The 12596-nt window shown below is 39.1% G+C and overlaps 1 protein-coding gene across 1 annotated transcript in view; it reads left to right on the top strand.

Moving 5' to 3' along the window:
- The first annotated feature begins 739 nt into the window (after positions 1–739).
- The window catches only part of LOC143853553 (uncharacterized), a 65300-nt gene continuing 53443 nt past the window's right edge, over positions 740–12596 (top strand). The window contains exons 1-7 of the mRNA XM_077363363.1: positions 740–998; positions 4352–4432; positions 5309–5408; positions 5601–5685; positions 5794–5843; positions 5989–6054; positions 9658–9737. Coding sequence (XP_077219478.1) covers positions 954–998; positions 4352–4432; positions 5309–5408; positions 5601–5685; positions 5794–5843; positions 5989–6054; positions 9658–9737 — 507 coding nt within the window. The 5' untranslated portion in view covers positions 740–953. The remainder of the gene's footprint in view (positions 999–4351; positions 4433–5308; positions 5409–5600; positions 5686–5793; positions 5844–5988; positions 6055–9657; positions 9738–12596) is intronic.

The raw sequence follows: 12596 nt of genomic DNA, 5'->3' as shown, positions 1-12596 counted from the left end.
AGCAAAAAGTGACCCGGACCCGCGGGTCCCCTGTCCTCCCGTAAATTACGGGTCCGGGTCAATGATTGGTGACCCATTTGAAAGTGACCCACGGGTCCACTTGGCCCGTCAAAACTATGTTAGGTCAGGTGGACCTGCGGGTGACCGTAAAAAAGCAAGTTTAACTTTTTAGGGTTTTTTCCATTTGCAAGCTTCCTGTAGGTGTGTCTGTATCATTTTTCTAGGTGAATCAAATATAGTCCGGGTTAGGAAAAATAGAAGATGCACTTCAGTTTTTATACGGTATAAGCCCTTATAGTCCCTTACCTTTCAAAAAGTACTTTTGAGTTTTTAGAATATACAAGAAATATCGAATACATCTAAAGCGGGTCCCACTGAACACGTACGGTTTCATCTTTATCATAAATGTGAAGTAGAAAACATCATAATCTGACAAAAGTACCCTTACATTATTAAAAAGTACCCAAAACATCCATATTCCACAAAAAAACATTCATTCGTTAGATTATTTAAAAAAGAAACGGGTGACTCGCAGGTCCACCAATTAGTGACCTGTAAAATTCCAGGTCATTGTTTGACCCGGCCCGTATGACCGGACCCGTACGGGTCGGGTGAACCCAGCCCAGCCCACCCGTTGACCAGGTCTACTCCCAAGTCGTAGGGTTTTTTTTTTTTTGTAATTTGCATCAAGGTCAGGGCTTTTTAGGAGTCCAATCTCTCCATATATCCCTTCGTTATTTCTACCAATAGGCGAGGGAAAAACGATCGAAGAGAGAGGGAGGGATCTGTGCGACGTTAATGGCGGTTAGGGTTTTATATTGACTCCGAAGCTAAATCTCCGCCACTTTCCTCTCTCCTTCTTCCGATAATTTCTCTCCAATACCCTCCTTGAATTCTTCTCATTTTGTCCTCTTTCCGAATATTATTGCAATTCTTTCTTTCCAGTTGTAGTGATGAGCGCGGAAGGGAAAAGCCCTGCATCTTCGAATATCACGCAGGTAAGCGTTTTTCAATCTTTCTAGAAGCTTCATGCTCTTTTTTTTTTCGTGTTGTCGTCCTTGTTGCCCTAGAATCTGTTTAGGGCTGTCCTCTTTTTTGTTTTTGTTTTGTTTTGTGATACAGATAGCTCATAGACGATATTCTTTTTTGATTTTTCTAATTTAGCCTGTTCGGGTAGAGCCGTTGATTTCAATTTAGCGGGGTTTTTGAGTTCAATTGGTCCTTCTTTCTGCAAAATAGAAATCTCATCTTGTTTTATTTCCTTTTCATTTCTTTGATTTTGAGTTGTGTAGTGGTTTTTTTAATTTAGTTTGATGTGGAAGTTCTCTAAACTAGGGTTTTCTTGTTCTGTTTCCGAAGAATTGAGTTTTTATTCCACGAGCATAGTTTTATGCTTTGTTTTTTATTTTGTTTGTTTGATTATTAGTCCACGGCATGGGGCAGAGTTTAAATTGAATATTTTTTTGTACTTCTATTTTTTGGAATTATGACTCAGCTGAACTGTTATTTGCTTGATTGTAAGTCTAAATCGTCCATAATCAATGCGGTATTGACCATACTACGAGTTAAACATGTAGCCATGAAATTTAGTCATGCATATGCAATTGGTTAAAGGTGGGGTTTAAATGATGTAATGATTTATTTTAAACTCTAATTAGATAGAAAAGCTATACTACACTGCGTTGATAAATTTATTTGTCCAAACTGATCAGATGTTGCAACCAAAACATCCGCAAACTATGGTGTTCATCTTTATGAGTATAGACAGTCGTATGAATGGGAGCACCATTGGCAATGTAAGTGTCTGATTGAGTGTTTTGTAGGCATTGCGGTAGAGCCTAGTAGGGTTGGTAAAGCACTGTTCCAAGTAAACAATGTTCTCAAATGCCACCTGCTAGGCAGGAATTCCTTGTAGGTCTTATTCAAACCACTTGTTAGGAGGTAAATCACGGCATGCTCTTGATGGCTAATTACTGGCTATGATGATATTCCAAAGGAATCCTTCCAAAGGGGCCATGTCTCTTTCATTGAAAATCTCCAAAAGGAAAGGAATGCTTCACAGGAGGGAATTGAAGTTCATATACAGAAGCAAGTGTCATGATTGCTTCCTTCATTAGAGAACCTGCAAAATTATTTGCTTATCAATTGTCGATGTTGAAGAGAAACACCCTGTGATCCATTCAAAAGAAGAAGAAGAAGGAAACACCCGATGATTTACAATCATGAAATCTGCTCATCTCTTTGACTAATTGACATTTGTTCACACTTCTCATTTTTCCAAACAAGGCCATTCCAAGTGAACCCTCTACATTATTGAAAGACTGGAGGATCTTAGAAATTCTAAGACCTCCCAACAAGGTGCAACCTTGGCTTAGAGCCTTTGGTTCCAAGAGTATTTCGCCGCTTTGCCACTGACTTCTTTAAATGTTTAACTGTTTCTCGAGAGAATGAATGTTTTACAAATTGAACATTTGTCTGATTTCAACTTAAAAGACTCCACTAGGGCATGCTTGCTTTTATCTTCCTAAATTCCTAGCATGCCAATAACAGTTTGTTGAATACCTTGCCAATTTTGATCCCATAAGTATTGCATTTTTTTGAATAAGTCAGCTGTACTGAAGTCTACAGTCAATGTTGGCAGCATAATTGACTCAATGCCAAATAAGTCCTAGGCTAATATCCAAATCTGGCTAGCTAATGTGAAATGTAGGAGAAGGTTTTTTGTGACATTTTTTTTCCTCATTACCAACAACATTTTTTTAATAAATATATAGCGGATTTGAGGATCTGATCCAAGTCGCCATCCAACGGATGACCAAGACTTTCGGGGTTGCATGACTGCCTCATAGCTTGACATTTAAACCTTGATGTCATCTCCCACCAATCAGAAACTCATAAAAAAGGGCCTATTTTACAATGCAATCCTTCTATCCCATTTTGTATCTTCATATTCATGGTTTTAAATTTTCACTGAGCCAACACGGAGCAACCAAAATATTACGTCTCTCTTACTACTGCTAATGCACAAATATGCTGAATCTCAGCATCGTGACCCTCAATCGCACAGAGAATCTCCTCAATAGCATCCGTGAATCTCCAATGTTAACATACACAACACTTCACTGATCTGACAACATTGAAAGTCTCCGTCAATGATAAGAAAATCCAACCAACGCTGATCCACAACGGATACCACATAGGAGAGCCTGAAAAAGCCCAGCCAACCTCTCTCTTAGAGCTCCAAAGATGACCTCCAATGTCAGCCAGCCCCGAATTTTTGAGTCTCAAACAATCAAAGTTCAATTTCATGATCCTAGGAGGAGGGTCCCCATTTAGGACGAGGCTGCTCCTCTTTACAACTTCTCTTCAGGATCTCCTCGCAAGAGCTGTGAAAAGAAGTTAACGAGATGCTCCTGTAAATGGGAAAGCTCTTTGCCCACTGGGTGACAACAGAGAAATTTTATCTTTGAATGTAGCGCACGCTAATGTTGCCATCCCATACCACTAGGATCCCAAGTCTTAAAAATTGATCGTTTGACCATCATCCTGACCCATCACACAGCATATAGACTCATTCGATTCTTCATTACTACCCCATTTCAGTCATTGAAGTATTAGCATGACCACCATGTGCTTCTTGATTAGTTTTTTAACAAGGTCCACATCCACACAGCCTGATTTTTCTCTGCTGTCCAACCTTTTTAACGTATCATAGGGCTTGAACATTTAACCATTGAACTTCTTTCTTGCATATTTTGAGAGAAGATAATGAGTTAGCTGATTCCTTTGATAGACTGTGTAAATAGAGCTATTTTGAGCGTGTGACATTCTATGCCCATGTGATAACCGTTTCACTTTTTTTTTCCTCACAAAAAGATGTATCATTCTACCCCCTCCTAAAAATTTGATCTTAACCATAATTTCAAGTTGTCACCCCCCTTATGGCCAGAGCTTCTGGTTATTTTCCGGCAATTCTGGTACCTTGGCTGCAGAACAAATATGTTTGGTTGATTTCTTTTTTTTTTTTTTTTAAACAATTATGTTTGGTTGATTCTTAGCTGCATGATCATATTGTTCTTATTGGCTTTCTTCTCAAATGTTGAACATTTACATCAGTCTACTTTTTGCGTTATGTTGATTAAATGTATGTCACTATACAAGGCATTGTTTTTCATCCTATTGCATTTCTTATGCATTTCACTTGATTGTTGGTTTTATATTTTATGTTTGTTTCTCTTCCCTTGATTACGTTGGATTGTGAATTCTTCTTTTTGGAAGCTTTCTTGATATTATATGTATGTTGCATCCTATGGCTAATATACACGATTTATCTAATTGACCCACTTTTCAGCGTGTTAAGGTCTACCATTTGAATGATGATGGGAAATGGGACGACCGTGGAACTGGACATGTTAATGTTGATTATTTGGAGGTTCGTTCTTTTTCCATGATGTCACCTTTGCACATCACCAGTCAGTGTTATATATATTTATGTACATAATTTGAAATATTAATACATTTTTTACCTTGTGGGATATGATATTTTCTTCATGGATGCTCAAAGGTCCAGTGAAATTATGCAATCGATTGCTCTTTTAAAGCCTTTCCGATCACTATTCAATGTTGCCATCATGTGCTAATCTTCCCCATGAATATTGGTTCTAACGTTACTATAATAATTATTAAATTTGCATGATATTTTTCCCGTTGATGTCATATCTGTTCTTATGTTCACTTCTTTTGGGTGAGTGGCAAATCGTAGGTTACAAAACGCTTGGTTTCCTTGGTGTGTTCATGAGTTTCCTGTTTGCACTTTCCACATCTTGCTACTTCTAGTAACCAAGTTAGACCTGATGATGACTTTATGTTCTGGAGTCCTTTTTGAGGCAGCAGATGTGATGCCTGCTGGGGTACTATCTTAGTGCATTAGCTTCTGTTTTTTTTTTTTTTTTTTTAAAATTATAGTAGAATGATTGGAAATTCTTGTACTCATGCTTTCTGATTTTTTTTTTTTTGCACATTTTTTAAGGATGGATGGCCGTTTATTGTCCTCTCATAGGACTGATTACCATTTCCTTGAAAATGAGGGATTTATGGTGTGGCTGGGTCTTTATGGGCCAGATACATTGTCACCTGGATTACCGGATTTAAACCACCTTTTCAATACATGGGCACTTTTCGCTCGCATGCTTTCTGATATTTCTACATAATCGTGATGGATTAAAAACTGTATGGATTGTTATTCCATCTTGAAGATCTATTTACTGTTTCCAGTAAGTTGATCTTGATATAAATGTTTGATTTACAGAGATCGGAAGATATTAGGTTGTTTGTCATTGACGAGGAAGATAACAACACGTTACTTGTGCACCGTATCTCTTCCGATGAGATCTACCAAAGGCAAGAAGGTTTGTTTGTGGTTAAGCTGCTATTGCATTCTTTTAATAATCAACTTGCTATATGACTAATTACTAAATTGCTCTTGCTCCTTTAATTACCTGTGACTTAACTAGTTTGGACTAATTTCTGACATGTTTTGATCTTGCTCTTTTGTTACCTGTGACTTAACTACTTCGGACTAATTCCTGATTTGTTTTCAGACACAATCATTTCTTGGCGAGATCCAGAATTTTCTACAGAATTAGCTCTTAGCTTTCAGGAGCCTACGGGTTGCTCTTATATATGGTAGCCTTATCATCCTATATTCCTAAGTTTTTTTGCATGATCATATTGTAATTTTGGCTTGGTTCATGTATTCATATTATTTCTTACATTTTTTGTTGTTTTACATAGGGACCACATCTGTACCGTCCAGAGAAACATGCATTTTAATACTCTTAGTAGTAAGTATTGTGGTTGTGGTTCTTGTGTATTAGTAAGTACCTTGTGTTGTCATTCAAAAAAAGGAAAAAAAGGAAAAAAGAAGGATGTGCTTCGCGTTCATTGTGATTTATTTACATATTCTTGCATGTTTGCTTTCTTCTGTAGATCTGGAGAATGGACCTCATCTGGCGACAGAGACTACGGAGACATCTGGGGTATCACAAGTCAATGGTACTTGCCTCCTTGCTTGGACTCTGACAGTAACCACACTATTCTAGTATATTTCAATAGAATTTGGGAGTCTATTGGGAGTGATGTGTTGTACTGGAATAAATTCTGGTATACGAACTTAATTATATGCACACAGATTCCTCAAGGACATACTGTAGTAGGTCCTACTGCCAGTACTGTTGTGACCATTTACTACGGATTTTGCCTTCATTGACAGTGTTCAAGGGACTTGAATCTCGGAGTAAATGGTGGAATCACTTAAATGCAGATTAATGATTTTTATCTATTTTTGTAGCTGTACATCCTAAAAGAGAGCTATGTGGAAGCGTAGACAATTTGTTCTTTTACATGCTTGCTTAGTCATGTAATGGCAACTTGATACTGAGGAGCTAACCTTTCTTGTTGCCTCTCTCTCTCTCTCTATGTGTATATTATATTATATGCATGATGCAGACATAAGGTTAAAGCTAAATCTGTTTTATGATGTAATGAGATCCACCTAAAGCAAATTGAGCTAGGGTTTCAAACGTAAGTATCCAGCCCTTGTTATGGTTGAAAAGAAATCAAGAACCAAAACTAACGAAGGAATTGAAAGTCTTGGAATTGCAATAACATGAATAAAGAATGAGAGAGAGAGAGAGAGAGAGAGAGAGAGAGAGAGAGAGAGAGAGAGAGAGAGAGAGAGAGAGAGAGAGAGATAAATACCTTTCATGGAGAAATAGACTGATATGATCACCAAGGCATCGCACCAATGTCTACCTAGGGCATCGCGCCCCTTTCATTGTCGAGGCATCAGGCCAAGTCATAGGGTATTTCTGTATTTCATATCCAAGTTCTTCATTCGTTAATTCATAACATAAGTTGTTGGCCCTAAGGCCTAATGTATGTATGTACATAGACTTTATTCTCACAAATTCTAGAGGCTTCCCATGACTTACGGCTCCCACATGTAGGCCCTCTTAGCCTAACTTCTTGAAGGTTCCCACTTAAAAATCCACAAAGGTTAAACCGAGGTTTTAAATTTCGGTTTGGCCACGTTTCCGTTTCAGTTGGAAATTTCAGTGGAAATGATGTAAAATCAGGGCAACATATTGTAACATATGCAAATGATATAATTTAAAGATGAAAGTTCAAGAAATGCTAGAATACACCCAAATACACACTTATAAACCATCACAAAAGCAAGGCAAATGATGGTTTATCAGCATCGAACAGCCAGTGACATGCACTGTTTTGCATGTCTGATAATTTAGTACGTACCAAATTTCACATGTGATTCATATAAATATTTAACATAATACACGCACCACATTTTGCATGAAATTTCCTTTAAATATAATTATGTAACACAGACTATTATTAATACATAATATAGTATACCACTACACCATTTATGGTTTTGGCTTATGCATTTAGGTTGTTTCAGTGGGGATGGAAACCGAAACATTTCGGTCATTTTGTGTTGGTGTCGGTTGAGATTTAAAGCCATGAATAAAAACCCCTCCCTAAATTCTATGAAAATGATACTCCACACTTTAACAAGTCATGAGTGTGATTGTCCCATCTTGATTACTAACATCACTTAACTCAACTCAACAAAGCCTTTGTCCCAAACTAGTTGGGGTCGGCTAAATGAATCCTTTAGAAAATTTCATGAAGAAGGTGAAAGGAATCTACGTGGCTCTAATCCTAGCTCTAGTTGGGTTCTTTTACGTGGATAATTTTCTTCCATTCTATCCTATCCAAGGTCATGTTCTCTGTTATGTTCTTAGCTATCAAGTCTGTCCTCACTGTTCCTACCCAAGTTGTTTTCGGTCTGCCCCTACCTCTTTTTACTCCATCATTTTGGCACGAGTCGCCTCTTCTCACTGGAGCATCCAAAGGCCTACGTTGGATATGTCCAAACTCCAAACCATCTTAAGCGGTGCTCTCTCATCTTCTCCTCAATTGGCGCCACCCCTACCTTTATACAAATGTCTTCATTTTTAATTCTATCTAACCTTGTGTGGCCGCACACCCATCTAAGTATTCGCAATCACTTAAATGAATTAAATGAAAAAGAACCTAAAGTGTTAATTTACTATTATACTTTTATTCTCAATCAAACTCCCAAATAGGACCCATCTTATTTTTGAAATTCTAAATGAAATTATGGAATTGACATTTTTGTCCCTTTGCTTGTTACTTACGATAGCTGTATCCATTCCATGATAGAGTTGGCCTCCACATTGAAACCAAGACTAATAACCATGTCATTAGATAGTCCTAAAACATAGTTGTTAACATTAATCTTGTAAGGACCTGCACCATGAGTATTGTTGCTCCGGGTGGCATTTGTACTTCTCCAAAATAGTTATCCCTTTTCACCACTAGTCTGTGTAGTTGTCCATGCTACTTAAGGCCTGGGAGACGACTACAACCTTGCTTTGGTTCCCTGTTGCTTTTGTTTTATTTTATACTGTTATTCCGTCTTTCGTGGATGAGTTGATTATGCATCTGGATTGTTTTTTATTTTATTTTATTGGCTATAATTATCATTTTGTGTCTATAGATATTGTGAATCAACCAGTTACTCCAAAAGCTTAAGCTGTCGGAGAAGGTGTTATTTATTCTTTTATACTTTAACACCCCCCCTCACGTGTGGCCCCTCTTTCTTTGGGTTGGCCTACACGTGGCACTTGTGGCCCCACTTTTGGGTTGACCATTGCATGTGGATTTTTGACATCAAGGAGGTTTGAACTCAGGGCCTTTGCTTTGATACCATGTGAATCAACCAGTTACTCCAAAAGCTTTTTTTTTGTTGTGAATAGTCAGTTACTCCAAAAGCTTAAGCTGTTGGAGAAGGCGTTATTTATTCTTTTATACTTCATAACACACACACACACACACACACACACACACACACACACACATATATATATATATATATATAGAGGAAACTGTTGGTGCGCTTAAGCTCACCAAGCTTATGGTGCGCTGAAGCGCCCAATCACATGGGGGGCCACTTTGTTAGGATGATCCAAAGCATTCATTTGAAAGGCCCTTACATAGATGGGGGGTGTACCAAAAATCAGCTCCATAGAATCATCCTAACACATCCATTTGTGGAGGTCAAAATGGACAGACATTGTTTGTCCACAAATCTGCCCATTTTTGTCCTCCACAAATGGAGGGGTTAGGATGATCCTATGGAGCCGATTTTTGGTACACCCCCTATCTACGATAGGGCCTTGCAATCACCACAGAAAATGTGGGACCCATGTGATTGGGCGCTATATATATGTGAATGAATGAATGATAAAACCTTTATTAGAAGATATTTATGCAAGTAAAAACGTGCCGAATTGTTCCCCGCATGGAGCCAAAAATCAAACATAAAAAAGGCCCCACACAGAGGGATTACCTAAAAAAAGAACAAATCTTGATCTAAAAGAGACATAATTCAAGCTACACTTCGAACTACCATTGTTTATATATAGATCATGTTATTTATGGTAACTGGCGTGTCTGTGTTTTTCATTTTGCTAACATTATGTCCTGGATTATATGGTGCATGGGTGTTATGTGTATCACTGAATTTATTACTTACTTTTTTTTATGCAGACGAGGCATTTCATAGCATTAACAGCGAGTTGAGAGAGTTCCCATCTATTGAACTGTCCACGCTCCCTTTGATTATGAAGGTGCTAATGAACCTCACTAATTCTTCTTTTCTTATTTGGTCGGTTACATTTTACTTATAGGCCTGCCTCGTCTTTTACATTGCCACATCTTAGTTGTTTCAGTTTAGTTTTTTAAACATTTATCATATTTTCCCATTGCATCTAGGAAATTCTTGTTTCTCTTCAATTTTTTTGACTTGATACATCTATGTTGTAAAACTGTCTAATGATGTATTTCTGTTCTTAGTACTTGGAGGCTTGTGCTCCATGACAAAGTCTCATTCACAAGCGAACTGTGTTCCAGTGAAAGAGGGTGCTACACCCATGGCTATGGAGTTGGCATTATTCCTTAATCGCTCTAAGTTCGAGGACGCATGTAAAGATCAGAAACCTTTTTAGCCGTCATTAGTAAAGAAGAGTATGAAAGTCCCTTTATACTTCCCCAGATAACAGCCAAAGTTGGAAGAATGACCTTGTTCTTGACAATATACCTGATGGATTCCCTCCTTTGTGTGTGATATTCAACATTGCATCGATCTTGTCCCGGGCTTACCACTTTTACCTCACTACTGTTTGAGCCCTAATGAGCACGAGGAATTACATCGACATGTCTTAGACTTATTAGAGAAGGGATACATTCAACAAAGCATAAGTCCATGCGCGGTTCCTGCCCTTCTAACTCTAAGATAAGCGTTAAGTATAGGTTTTGCCTCACCTAGTCTTGATGACATATTAGACACATTGAGTGGTACCTGCTTGTTCCCAAACTCGATCTCAAGCAGGTGTATATATATGTCCTGGCAATAGATAGAAGACCGCCTTTAAGACTCGTGACGGTCTATATGAGTGACTGAGGGTCTATATGAGTGACTGGTCATGCCATTTGGTTTATCTAACACACTCAGTACCTTTATGCATGTGATGAACCAAGTATTACAACCATTCATAGGAAAGTTCATTATCGTATATTTCGATGATATCCTCATTTACGATAAGGACCCCAACGAGCATATTTCCATTTGCAGGAAGTCTTCCAAGTCTCAAGGGAGAATAAGTTGTTTGCGAATATCAAGAGGTGCATATTCATGATAGATGGCCTAACCTTCTTGGTGGGATATATCATGTCGGCAGAGACGTATTAAAGTCGACCATATCAAAGTCGAGACCAAAAATTGGCCTGTGCTTGTATCTGTCAGTGATGTGCAACACTTTCACAGGCTGACATAGTTTTATGGGCGATTTATTCGCAATTTTTAACTCCGTGATCGCGCCAATCACTGAGTACATGAAGCACGGTGTATTCCACTTGACCCTTGATGCTGATCGGAGTTTCAACCTTTCAACCTTGTTAAGATTGTTAGAAGGTGTATGTATATGCCTAAGGGCATTATGGTCTTTGTACTTTTGTTCACCAGCTCGGTCCTCATCTTGACAAATTGGACCCTCGGGCGGAGCGCTGTGTCTTCCTGGGCTACTCTCTTACCTAGAAAGGTTATCGCTGTTATAGCCCTCGATTACGCAGGTTCGTTTCCGCCGATGTGACTTTCTTTGAGCCCGAGCCCTACTTCCCTCCTTCACATGAGCGTAGTCTCACTGTGCTCGACTCAACGATCCCCTGTGGGGCCTAAATAATAATAAAAACAACTCTATGGGCCTCTCGGAGGGCGGGCTCGTCTCGAATAGACCCGTAAAGGGCGCCGATCTCCATCACTTCCTCTTCCGGTTCTTCCTGACCTGATTTAGTCCTCTTCTCCTCCATTAGAGGTGTTGGTGGTTCCTCCTATATCGGATTCTGCACCATTCCAGGTGTTAGCGGCTCCTCCTTCTCTTACTATGAAGACCTATCAATTGCGTTGGCGAGCAGTTGCACCTCCTCCACTTCTTGAGGCATCGTCTTCTCAGCGGGAGATACTAGCATCTACCTCTCAGGTACCCTCTCTTCCCTCTTCTGATGCCATTCCAGATTCTCCTATTGCTTCATTTACTCGCTCTCGTTCTACCGCTCACCCTATTTCTAACTTTGGTTCCAATGATAATCTAACTCCTGACTTTCGAAGCTTTGTGTCTTCTTTGCCTTCTGTCTCTTTGTCGCAGATTGTGGCCGAGGCCCTCGCTCACCCGGGATGGCGCGTTGCCATGGACCTTGAATGGGTGCTCTTCAAACGAATCAGACTTGGGATTTGGTTTCTCTTCCTTCGGGTGCTCGTCCTGTGGGATGTCAGTGGGTTTTCTCCATCAAATACATGCCAGATGGGATAGTTGAGTGCCTGAAGGCGCGATTAGTTGGGAAGGGGTATACGTAGGGGTGTTCATTATTCGGTTATAATCGAATAATCGAACCGAACCGAATTAGTTCGGTTGGTTCGGTTCGGTTTTTTTCCTTTTCGGTTCGGTTGTTTTTTTTTTTGGAAATTCGGTTATTCGGTTTCGGTTTCGTTTATCTCAAAAAAATTCGGTTGACCGAAATAACTGAAATAACCGAAATTTTGATAAAAACCATTATTTAAAAAAAAAAGTGCTATATGGGCACTCCGTAGGATGATCAAAACCGTCCATTTGATTGATCACAACTTAGTTAGGGTGTGCTCAAAAAATCATTTCGATTGGATGATCCTAGCCCTCCGATCGAAACCGAGATTTTGTTTTTTTCCCTCTTTTTCTCACACTATTCGGTTAACCGAAATAATCGAATTTTTTATCGGTTCGATTTCGGTTCGGTTCGGTTCGGTTTCAGTTATCAAATTTCGGTTATTTTGGTTCGGTTATAACCGAATAACCACCCCTAGGTATACTCAGACATTTGGGGTCGATTACACAAAGACCTTTTCTCGTGTCGTCAAGATTCCCTCTGTTCGTGTGTTGCTTTCCCTGGCCGTTAAC

The sequence above is a fragment of the Tasmannia lanceolata genome, unplaced genomic scaffold (genome assembly GCF_043159265.1).
Source record: "Tasmannia lanceolata isolate RefF3 unplaced genomic scaffold, GAP_Taslan_0.1 ptg000019l, whole genome shotgun sequence".
NCBI classification, from domain to species: Eukaryota; Viridiplantae; Streptophyta; class Magnoliopsida; order Canellales; family Winteraceae; genus Tasmannia; species Tasmannia lanceolata.
The sequence above is the reverse complement of the archived record's forward strand: the minus strand, read 5'-3'. Positions and strand labels throughout refer to the sequence as shown.